We start from the raw sequence: 12,049 nt of genomic DNA on the forward strand, positions 1-12,049 counted from the left end.
CTTTCTTCGCTCTCTTTGCACCCCTCTCACATCAAGAAGGGGCCTGTGGAGGACAATTACATTTACACACATGCACTGGGAAAGGATCTATAGGGGACCACTTTTAAAGGAGGAGAAAAGGAGAATGCAAGTGGGACAGCCAGTGGCAAATGGAGGCTGAAAACTAAAATGGACAGCTTGGTTTGTTCCATGATTTCATATACCTTGTTCCTTGTTGGGACTTAAAGATCAGAGGTGGAAAGGACCGTAGAACTTGGAACACGGCCTGTGGATCTCAGGGTGCTGTGCTGAAATAGCCCCAAGCACTGATGATATCTGAGTATGAAGAGCGTTCAGGGGTCCTTAACCTACTTTGGGTCATGGAACACCTTTGCAGTCTGGCGAAACCTACGGGATCTTTGCTCAGAATATAATTTTTAAATAATGGAAGGAAAGACACATTTCAGTTAGAGGTTATAGAAAAGATACATTTTTTTTCACTTCATCCCACTTTCTAGACCCCCTGAGATCATGGAAGCTGTCTAGATTAAGAACCTTTGACCTAGTTCAACTCCTTAGTTTATAAATAGATAAGGAAACTGGGGCCCAAAGAGGGACAGGAACATAGGATCAGAAATTCATAGGTTTAAAGTCGAAAGGTACCTTAAAATCTTTTAGTTCACTCCCTTTATTTTCTGTATGAGGGCACTGAGACCCAGAGAGAGGACCTGATTTGATGAATGTAGTAAGGAGCATAGACACACCTGGAACTTTTTTTTTTTTTGATTCCAGACCCAGGTATCTTGGCATTCCACTCCTGTAAATCTTTCTGACATAATCTGCCTGGACATCTTTTATTTAGCCCTCCTTATACCTTTCCAATTCAATAAAACAAGGATGGGGTAAGATCTAGAAATTTCAGGAGTCACCAATGACAGTTGGCTCTTAAAGATGAGAGTAGATTGGTGGAAAGAGGAACATGGATTTGGAAGTTGGGCATCTGGATTAGAGCAGTAGGTCTTCCACTCAACAGCTGTGTGATATTGGTTCATTCCTTTTACTTCTCTGAGGCTATTTCCTCATTTGTTAAATGTGAATGACCATACTTGTCCTGCCTAGACACAGGTTTATGATGACCAAATAAGAAAATGTAGAGGAAAAGAGTTTAGAAACTTGAAAAAGAATAGGTAAAGCACATTCAGATAATAAAATGCTTTCTAATGTGTATTATTTTTGATGAGGGCCCGAAGCCATCCCATCCAAAGGTTACTTTAGCTTTGATTGGCTGTGGCAGTGCTCTGAGTATGCTGGGGCAGAAGGAATACAGAGCAGTACACCGCTCATGAGATACTTCTTTACAGACCCTAAAAGGATGTTTGCCCAACTAGAAAATAAGGGAGTTTTAATGTGTTTCTTCATCTGTCAGACGAAGATCATCATGCTCTCTGCCTTGCACATATTGAGTGCCCAGGGACACTTACACTTTAAGTCTGAACTCTCTCCCTGTCTCTGTGCCATTCTGCCTCCCTTTATAATCCATTTGTCTCAGGGCTTAATGAGGATTTTAAAAAGTCTGATTCTCCCCTATACACATGCACATACTCCTCCTCCTCCTCTTCCTCCTTCTCTCATGTCTTGGGTAATGGTCTTTTGCTCAGATGATTCTAAGAGAGGGAGGGCACTCTGGAGGCAGAATGGACTTGAGAAGTCACTGGGACCACTCTCTAAGGGTTTCTTCTATCTTTATCTCAGTGCAGAAGGTGTTGCTGATGTAATTTTAACAATGAATATTTCTAAAACATTATAAGGTTTAGAAAGCACTTGCTTCATGGCTGCACTCTGAAGTAGGTATGGCAAGTATTATGAATCCCATGTGAGAGTAGAGACAATTGGGTTTCAGAGGAGAAAGTGCCTTTCCTGAGGTTATGGAGATCTTCTCATCCACAATCCAGTTCTCTTTCCACCAAGATGCCCTCTTGCAAGGTCAGGTTGTAAACCAAGAAATTTCCTTGTAATTGACAATAAGACCTTCTCTATTATCTCTGCAGGTCTGAGAGAAATATCCTTGGTTTCTTGGTCATCAGTCGCACACAGATCAATAAACTCACAAGCATTTAGTTCTGGGCCAGGTGCTTGGGTATATGCAGAGAGAAGCACACAGGTCAGAGGCAGAGCATGTGTTCAGTGATGATAGAGATTTGGCCATAGAAGTTTTCCAAGGTACCTTTGATTCAGAAGGATCATAAAGTGTTAGAATATCCCCTAGATATCCACTCATGTTCTTCAGCTTATCACACTGCTATCTACTTTTTTTTGTGCAAGAGGATGAGAGTGAAGGGAGTTGAAATGATTGTGCACTCTACCATGGTCTGGCACTGAAGAATAGACTTATTTAGATGGTGGATTGGGGATATGCAAGGAGGTTAGTGGATTCAGGAGGAAGAAAAATATCCCTGAAATAGCACAAAGACCTGCCAAGTTCCATATGGGAATAATGGATGGCTCCTCAAGGACTGTGGGATTATTTTAGCTTTATTCTCCTCTCTTTCCTTTCTTTTCATTCTTCTCTCTCAAGCATCCTTTTCTTTCCAATCTCTTTCCTTTTCTCTTATTCTTGAGTCCCTTTTCTTCTAGCTTTTCTCATATTCAATACTCATAAGCACCCATCTTCCCTCTGTCCCGTAATTCCCCTCTTCCATCTCTAAGCCAGTCTATGAGGAATTTTTGCTTGTCTTATACCTAACCCAGTCCCACTGTCAAAGTGAGTGTAGATAATTACAAATAGAGAGCTACATGAACATGAAACAAAGGGCAGCCAAAGTCATATATCATATTGCAACTACCACTATTTCCCCAGAATCTTATAAGAGATTTTGCCCTTCACCACTGAGGGCTTATCTTATGGCTCAAGGGTTGTTGACCAATCTCAGTGACTAAAGAGCCTAGTCTCCCAAGACATAGGGTTGAGTGTCACTCCCCCCCCCACACACACACCCCATACTAAGAAGAAAGACTTTAAGACTCAGGCTAGGGAGACCTTTTCCTTGGGGGCATGGGACAGAACTGTCCCTATATCTTCTTTGAGACCTAGCAGCAATTAAAATCAGTGCTGCTATCTTAAGCCACTCCAAGATTCTGAGGCCTCCTGTTTGTGAGATCAAGGTCTGGGCTTCCAATTCTATAAAGATTTTCACATTTTGCATAAAAACATCTGTCTCATAGTCATTGCTGCCCTAAGCCCAGCTAACCATTGCATGGCTCTGTACTTCTGCTCCTTAGAGAGTCTTTGAGAGAGTGCAGATGATTGACAGCCATTCATCCCAATTAATGAAGAAGACACTCTTAGACCTAGGTCAATTGACTCATTTTCTTAACATGACTCTGATAGAGATCTTCCTTCTTACTACAAATCCTTCGCTTGATCTCTAGGACCTAAACTTTTCCTTAGAGGCCAGAAACATTGTCATAAGCCTGATTTCACAGGTAACACCCCTTACCCCAGTAATCTGAATCATAACTTTCTTGAAAATAAAGCATTTCCATCTTTCCCTGGGATAGAGAGCAAAAGGAAATGTTATTTTTCAAGTATGAGAGGTCTCATGTCAAGATTCAAGTCTCATATAGCAGAGTCGTGAGTGACCCCCATAACTATTTACTTGAGCAACCTAGTAGGGATGGTCTCCCCTTAGAGGTTAATGAGGAATGCTGTTGGTTATTAGTTTATCCTCCCTTGGACTTGGGGCAATAACATTTTCCCCACCCTGACCACTTCCTCTAAAACATTGATATAAGGGTTAAGGTTAACAGTCATCTGAGGCTCTGAGAAATTAGGTCTCATGTCTCCAGGTAGGTAAGTATTACTCCTTGCAACAGCAGCAAGATCCAAGATCCACGGCTGCCTGAAACAAGAGACTCAGGATAAATGTTCAATTTATCTTCAGATTTATAATTTCCATGACCCATTCTCCCCCTTACTCCAAAGAGTGGAACCATTGTTTCCTTATTCTGAAGTTTATTCAATCAGGAAGAGAATTTGGAGTCTGGCAGTGCTCTTCATTCAATTCAGGAAGGAGCCCAGGGTCTTGGAGGAATAGGGATGCATGCTTCTGAAAAAGGGATATAAACTCAATTAACATTATGCTCCTTCCCCACTGAAGTCCCACACATCCTTTCTTCTCTTTTCTCCTTCCCATGACCATGTTTCGCAGGCCAATACTCTCATCAACAGAGATAATTTCTTCTTCCATCTAGGGTTCTTGGGAGAAGTACCAGATTGAGGAGAAAGTGTACCCACATCCCAGGGACTGAGCTGTGATGGAACTTGCCCTCATTCTGTCACTTGTCCTGCTGGGGACAGTTTTCTCTTTTCACTTGAGTAAGTTTTTCAACTCTCTCCCCCTTTTCTCTACCCATCTTACTTTCCTATTAATTCATCTTGTTGGTTGAACTAACTAATTAAATTTGGTTATGGGATAATATCACAGAACACAAGTAAGATTTCATAGATTCATGTTGGGTCTAGGGTCTACCTCCAGGCCTGCCGTTTAGTCGGGCCAATGAAATCACTGGCCAAGATGTCTTTTGGATTATTTTTTTTCTAATTTCTTATCTATTATAATTAATGTGGTGCAGCGGAATGAGTTCTGGATTTTAAGTCAGAAGTCTTGGTTAAAATCTTGGAGTCGCCATTTTTCACCTGTGTGACCTTGAGCAAGTCATTTAACTTTCTTCATTATCCTCAACTATAAAATGAAAGAGTTGGATTAGATGACCTCCAAAGCCCCTTCCAATTCTAAATCTATGACTCTAGGATCCTAGTCACTTTCTCTTGCTGAAGCTTGATTTTCTACTCCACAAAATGAGCATAACCACACTAGCACTACCAGTCTTTGTGGTACATTTTGAGGACTCCTCTATAAAGGACTAGAGAAATATGGGCCTTATTCATCTCTAGTATGTTCCCTCAACTTTCTATTGGAGATTGTGCACTCTTCTTAAAGAGCTAGGCTGCCTACATCTTGGGGTAAAGGGTCTGAAGCTTTTATTATGTCTTTCAGCAACTTTCCCCCCTCTCCATTCCTCTCTGTTATGGTCCTGCAGTGTCAACCACAAGTAACACTTCCATATTTTTGTACTGAAATTTATTACAACCTGTACTTCCAATGGAAAAGAGATATCCTCAGAGATACTTTAAGATCACTAACCTCTCTGAAGACCTGAAATATCTAGGAACTGTCCGAGGTACCCGCAGGGAGGCAAAAGAAAGAACTGACCAAGATTGATTGAGCTCTTGTCTTTGTCTCAGGAAATGAGGCTATTAAGCTAGAGGAAGTGAACACCCAGACTGAGGAGTCAAAGATGCCAGAGAGAGGAGGGGCTCTTTCCTCTGCTGACAACTCTGAGAAGGAGAAGGAAGAAGCCACAGAGTCAGTCTCAGCTGCCAAAGATAATAACATTCTGGAACCCAAGAAAGAGGGCATAGTTTCAGGACTGGGGTGGAGGCCTTGAGAACAGAGAAATAGAGTTTGGGAGAATGAGAACTGATTAGAAGATATGGACCTTTTCCTCTGAATATCATGGATGCTGGTGTAAGGATAGAGGTAAAATGTGTTTTACCTGTACTGAGAATTCCTTTGGGGCCAATTCTTGGAAGTTGGGCTGAAAACTGAGCCTCTGAGATTCAATTTGAATGATCTTCCCCTTACACCATCATCTCCTTATACTTATTTCTCCTTTTTTCTTCTACAATTTCTCAGAGATTCTGTCAGAAGAACTACAGGGGGAAATCTAATTTCCATCCACAATCTTGACTTCAACTGAAAACTTGAGGACTTAGTTAAAGGAATCAACCAAGGCTGGATTTGGATTGGGGCTTACATCACTAGCTGGGTAAGAAAGCAGGTCAAATATGTGCAAGACTATTTCTTCCCTGACCCTCCTTAAAGGGGCCCTGATGAGTCCCCCACTTCATCCCAGACCCTTGAACTTTTAACTGTGGAGAATCTCCGGTGATATTCCCTGTCATACTCTGTCACAATTTGAGAAGCAGGGTTTGGTAAAGGATCACTGTGCATCTGAGAATACACAGACTGCCCAACTCCCAGAAAAGTACTTCTTATGAATTTGACATACACTTAATATCCTCAGTACCCAGAGACCCAAGCTCATAAGGCAATAGGTGAGAATCACAGTATATTATCAGTCTTTTCTTAAGAAAGCATGCCAGTAGAATATAAAACAGATTATACTGTGAGTCAGAAGACCTGGTCTGAAGTCCCAGCCCTTCCTAGTTTTGTGTCAATTCCTATCTTTATGCCTTAATTTACTTCTGTGTGAGCTGAGGTAGTTGGACAAGATGAGCTTTAATACTGTTCTCAGATCTCAGATTTCATGTTTTGTTCTCCTTGGCTTGAATACTTTGGAGTTCATTAGTCTCACCCATTTTGACCTGCCTCTTTCCATCTTATCTATAGTGCTTGTTCTAGAAATTTAAATGAATTGATAGGAGCAGCTGGATTTTTTCATACTGGGCAACAGGCCAGCTGCTATTTGGTTGGGGCCACTGTGTTGCTTTGTGTACTAATGGTAAGTCAGAGAATATGGAAGGTGGGAGTGACAGCAAGGACATCCTATCATGATGTCTTTAGCTCTCCCTGAGCTTCCTGAAAGTAGATAACCTTGACGCCAAAGTTGGGGGTTGGGGAGAGAGTCCCCATCCAAGTGACATTACAATGAGTTCTCCATATGGAAACTGGGATAATCTCCTTCTCCTTTGCTAATTGTGGAGGAGGATGTTATGAGCTATGAACTCTTCTGTCTTCCCAATTTTGGAGTTCCATAATGGCTGAAATGGAAAGGGCAGTATGAGTAGCAGGAAAGCAGCTGGTTTTGTTAAAGAATCTGTGTTTGGATCTGGGCTTTTCCATTTATTAACACGGTAACCTTGGGCCTCAATTTCCTCATCTGTAAAATGAAAGGGATGGGCCAGGTGGTTTCGAAGGTCCATTTCAGTCTAACATTCTATGTTCAGAGAGTCCTTCCAGCTCTGACGTATTAACATCTCATGTTTCCTGTAGTTTCTTCTTCTCATTTATTCAGAATTTGTGACTCTCCACCCCTGCCCCTGTTTAGAATAGGCCTGAAATGGATCACTTAGGGTCATTCTATTCAGAGCTGAAAGGGCTATTAGAAATCACATGGTTCACCTCCTCAATTTTTTCAGAAGGAGAAATTGAAGCCTAGAGAAAGGAAGTGACTGGTTTAAGGTCACACAGGTAATTTAGAGCAGAATTTTAATTCAAATCTAGGTTCTCTTCCTCCAGATCCAGTACTCTTTCTATCATGTAATGCTACCTCCTCCTTTGGGGCAGGGACATAAAAGGAACACCTGAGTAATTTAGCTGTAGTCCTTTTTGGAGAAGAAAGAGTGGTCTAGTTATCAAAACCCTTTAACATTCCCTAGGGCTGAGATCAGTTTTTTTGTGGCAAACGCTGGCTTTTCTGGCAGGAATGATAGAGTTCATAGCTATTTATTTTCCTCATGGAGTCTCAGATATTTTTCAAAAGATAACTGACAGCTGGGTCTGAGTTTGTAAGGCATACCCTCTCACAGGTAGTGAGACAGTGCCAGGATCATGAGATCCATTTACCAGATATAGAGACAGATGATGTTACTGGCCCAGGGCCAAACAGCCAGGGATAATGACCAACATTCCCATAGCCCTTAAAATTTACAAAGCTATTTAAATTTACATGTGCTATCTCACTTGAACTTTATAGCTTCCCCATAGGGTAGAGACTATAGTTATTGCTATTCCCATTTCACAGATAAGAAAACTGAGGGGAATTGATTTGCTCAGCTAGTAGATGTTTTAGGTAGGATTTGAACTCATGTCTTCCTGACTAGTCTCTGAACCATGATGCCTTTCAAAGACAGGATGATTGGTGACAGAGCCTTAACATAGGGGCTGTAGCACTGAGCCACCAGCTACTCCTTAGTTTGAGGAGTTGAGAGGAGGGAGAGGAGAAGATTATCAGCATACTATCAGGAGAAGCATTTCCCACTTTCCAGGTCTCCTTCATTGGTGTCAAAAAGTGACATTTTTGTTAGTTACAGCCTCTTGGCTTGTCCCTTGCCTGGTTTCTATGTTCTAACGTACCTTCCAGCTCAGGTCTGTTCCATCCCAAACTTTATCTGAAAGGTTAGAAAAGAGACTCCCACCTGTAGAGCATGACCATCTGTAGCTGGCTAGAGAGAAGGATCTATTTCACTTAATTTTGAGAAGCCCCCTTTGGTCTTTTTCTTGAGGGGCTGCTGACACCTTCACTATAATGTCCGAATGGGTTCTTGATGTGATAAACATTCCAATTTCTATTAACAAGTGAAGATCTGGGTCAGTGGGGTTGTGGGAATAGGAGAGGGAGCAAAAAACTCATTTCAGCTGCAGTCAGAGTGAATATCAGGGAGTGGCTTAGGGTTCTGTGGCTGGAGAAGTAGAGCAGATTGGGGGGGAGAGACAGAGAGAGAGAGACAGAGAGAGAGAGACAGACAGACAGAGAGAGACAGAGAGAAACAGAGAGAGAGACACAGAGACACAGAGACAGAGAGAAACAGAGAGAGAGAGAGACAGAGACAGAGAGACAGAGACAGAGAGAGACAGAGACAGAGAGAGACAGAGACAGGAAAGGAGAGGACAGAAGAATCCATTACACAGAAGAGAATCACAGAATTTTTACATTAGAAGAGATCTCAGCTATCATCTAGTTTCCTTCCAACTTGGACAGGAATCTTATGAAGAATACACCTGACAATGAGAGCTGTTCAAATTACTTTAGAAGGGAATGGGCTCCCTCCCCCCTCACTGGAGGTCTTCAAAGACTGAACAATGCCTTGTTGAAGAGGAGATTTCTTTGTTCAGTGCAGGTGGGATGATATCACTTCTGAAGTTCTAACTAACTTTGAGATTCTGTGACAGGCCACCTGGCAGGTTGTGCTGAAGTCTTCCTGAGTACAAATCTTCCCTGGGTAGGAAAGAGAGGAAGTCGAGTACAGCCACCCTCTGTGTATCACTCCTGCTCCAGGCTGAGAAGCAGGACAGGAAGACCATTTCCCTTGGGGCTCTGGAATGAAGGTCACCCTAATGCCCATAGATTCCCAAACACAGCCCTTATGAGGACTGCCTCCAAGGCTCTGAGACTCATTGGCTCCGTTGGAGAGTGGGTAGCAATCACACTCTAAGGGTTTGAGCTTTGTATGACCTAACGGGATTTACATGGGTTTGATATGTTTATACAAGAGTCAAGTATAGGCTGAATCAGATGGCCTCTTCCCTCTCTCTTATTGCTCTGAAAAATGAATGATCTTAATGATGTTATGCAGCGATCTTCACTCCCAAATATCTTCCCCATCAAATATCATAATGCCTAGAAATTTGCCATTTGAAAATCACTCCTTTGGCTATTGAAAGCTTTCAATAGTCAAGAATCTCCTATCAGGAGATTGGAAAGGGTCACCTTAAATTTTCATCAGTGGCTGACATATTCAAGAATGAATTGGTATGGGCCAGCTAGGTGGCACAGCGAATAAAGCGCTGGCCCCGGAGTTGGGAGGACCTGAGTTCAGTTCCATCCTCAGACACTTAACACAAAAAAACTAGCCATGTAACCTTGGGCAAATTACTTAACCCCAATTGCCCTCCAAAAGGCAAAAAAAGAATGAATTGGTCTAGAATCTTTTGAGAGCAAGAACCTGTGGAACTGAAACATGGACTAGGAAGGTGGTCAGAAGCAAGAGTTGGATAATTCAATGCAACAAATATTTATTAAGCTCCTGTGACGTGCAAGCCACTGTGCTAGATACTGGCTATATGAAGATAAGGATGACACAGTCCTTGCCCTCAAGGAGCTTACATTCTACTGAAGGATACAACATGCACATGGATACTGAATACAAGATAATATGAGGGGAGAGAGAGTACCAGCACTGGGGGAAAAGGGGGTCAAGGGAGACATCATGGTGGAGGTGTCACCCAAGATGAGTCTTGAAGAAAGAGCAAATATATTGAGAGGCAGAGATGAGGATGGAGTGTATTTCACAGAGAGGGTAGCCTGTATGAAGGACCAGAGGTGGGAGACAAGATGCCCAGTTGAGGCAACAACTAATAGTCTGGTTTGGCTGGAATGTGGTGTGTGTGAAAAGGAGTAATAGGAAATAAAGCTGGGAAGTGAGGTAAAGGTTTTCAAATACCAGACTTAGGAGTCTGCATTTTATCCTGGAGACAACAAAGAGGAATTAAAGCTCCCTAAGTAAGGGGATGACCTGAAAGAGAAGGTGGGAATATGCCAACAAACTTCATTATTGTTCTAGGGGTCCACCTTGGGTACCAGATTTTCTTCTTTGCTCATCATCAATTCCTTTCCACAATAAACTCCTAATAATCTTCATGACATATAGGGAGTCATTTAGTGTGGATACATAGAAGGCAACATCACAATCACACCAAAGAGATATTCTACACAAGAGTATATGCAATGGGTGAGGGGATCAAGGGTGTTCTTAGGCAGTGGGGTGAGAAAGACTTCAGCCTCTGAGATGGGAGGAGTAGCAGGATGGAAGAGCCTTGGGGATAGCAAACCCTCAAGGAGAATGCACACAGCCCTAGCAGGCAGCACTGTCTACTGGCTGGCACACTGGGAGGTCTGGGAACTGGGTCTGGGTTATTGCCACTCCTAAAGTGAGCCTCTTCCCCCTTCTCCCCAGTGGGAGGTCCACTGTTATGAGGTATAAATTCCTAGGGCATAAGGTTAATGATAAACGGAGTGAGGAGGCCTAGTGACCAATAGAGAAGGCTCCAGAGTCCGTGGATTGCTTTTCCTCTCTGCCCTCCAGGGTCTGGTCACTGGGGTACATGGGGTTGGTAGAAGTGGCAGATCGTAGGGTTGTCTCATTCACCTGGAAGAGATGGGAGAAGAAAACAGGAGCCTAAAACATCCTGGTATAGTATATATCCAAGCCCAGGGATCTTAAAAGAGGAGCAGCTGATAATGAGAGCAGGGCACATAGAACCCTCAAAGTTCCTTGCAATCCCTATTCTCTATCATGACCCACCCATAATTACATCTCTCCTTGCCTCCCACTGAACCCCCTTCTCCTATCAGGGTTCTAAAACTAGATGTTGCCTCTTACACATTACATCTTATACATTCATGAGAGAATGGGGGAAAAGGTTCCGAAGATGTTCCCAACGATGTAACTCATTGACTTTATGGCATAAAAATCACAATCACCCAACTCTTAGGTGTTTTCTGTGCCCAAAGCTCTGGGCAAATTACAGCACAACTCAACTCACAAGACTTTCCCAGGTGCCTGCACGGCACAGGGAAACATGCAGAGACACACCAGGAAAGCAGTCTTACTGCTCTGCCATGATGAGTTCTCACCTGGTTCTTTTACTTTCCCTTCTGCCAATACATTCAATTTGGCAGCCATAGTGTTAGGGCCAGGTTTGGAAACACTAGCCAGAAGCCTTGGATCTGTGATCTTAATTTCTGCCTACAGACAATGGGAGAGAAGCTGGTACCCTTACTGGGGGACCTGACCTTCTTGAGAGGCTCTGACAGGAACAATCAGAAGCTCTTCAGAGCTGCTGTTCCTTTGCTTTGGCCCTCCCCTCATCCCTTGCTTTCCTCTGGCCTCTCTTGGGCTCCTTACCTCTTCAAACTTCTTGGCTTTGTACTGGTCTGCACCCTTTAGGAAGTTAAGCAGGATGATGTCACAGAGGACTGTGCCCTGGAGGGAAGAGACACTGTTGGTGGGGGAAGCTCCCAGTAACTAGGCCTGGTATAGGCAGGAGCAAGGGCAGGCACAGGGCATGAGGAAGATGGGAGGAAACAGGCAGAGAGCAACAGAGGGCACAGAACCCTACTTGACCAGTGTAAAATTAACAACTCATTTCCATAGAGTGACCACTTTATAAAACTCTTCCTTTCCAACAACTTGAAGAGGCAGAGAATTCAAGTATTAGCACCCCCCATTTTATAGAGGAGGAAACCTAGATTTGGAAACATAAAG

At 43.0% G+C, this 12,049-nt stretch overlaps 1 protein-coding gene across 2 annotated transcripts in view; it reads right to left on the bottom strand.

Moving 5' to 3' along the window:
* Window positions 1-9,798: 9,798 nt before the first annotated feature.
* Window positions 9,799-12,049, bottom strand: part of LOC138176783 (P2X purinoceptor 3-like) — a 3,285-nt gene continuing 1,034 nt past the window's right edge. For both annotated transcript variants that reach the window (XM_069107644.1, XM_069107642.1), the window contains exons 4-5: window positions 11,690-11,767; window positions 9,799-10,930 (exon numbers count right to left, since the gene is read on the bottom strand). In XM_069107644.1, the coding sequence (XP_068963745.1) occupies window positions 10,808-10,930; window positions 11,690-11,767 (201 nt within the window). In that variant the 3' untranslated portion in view covers window positions 9,799-10,807. The remainder of the gene's footprint in view (window positions 10,931-11,689; window positions 11,768-12,049) is intronic.

The sequence above is a fragment of the Petaurus breviceps genome, unplaced genomic scaffold (assembly GCF_028583685.1).
Source record: "Petaurus breviceps papuanus isolate PSGF00001 unplaced genomic scaffold, PetGlider_PUasm1.0 90195, whole genome shotgun sequence".
NCBI lineage: Eukaryota > Metazoa > Chordata > Mammalia > Diprotodontia > Petauridae > Petaurus > Petaurus breviceps.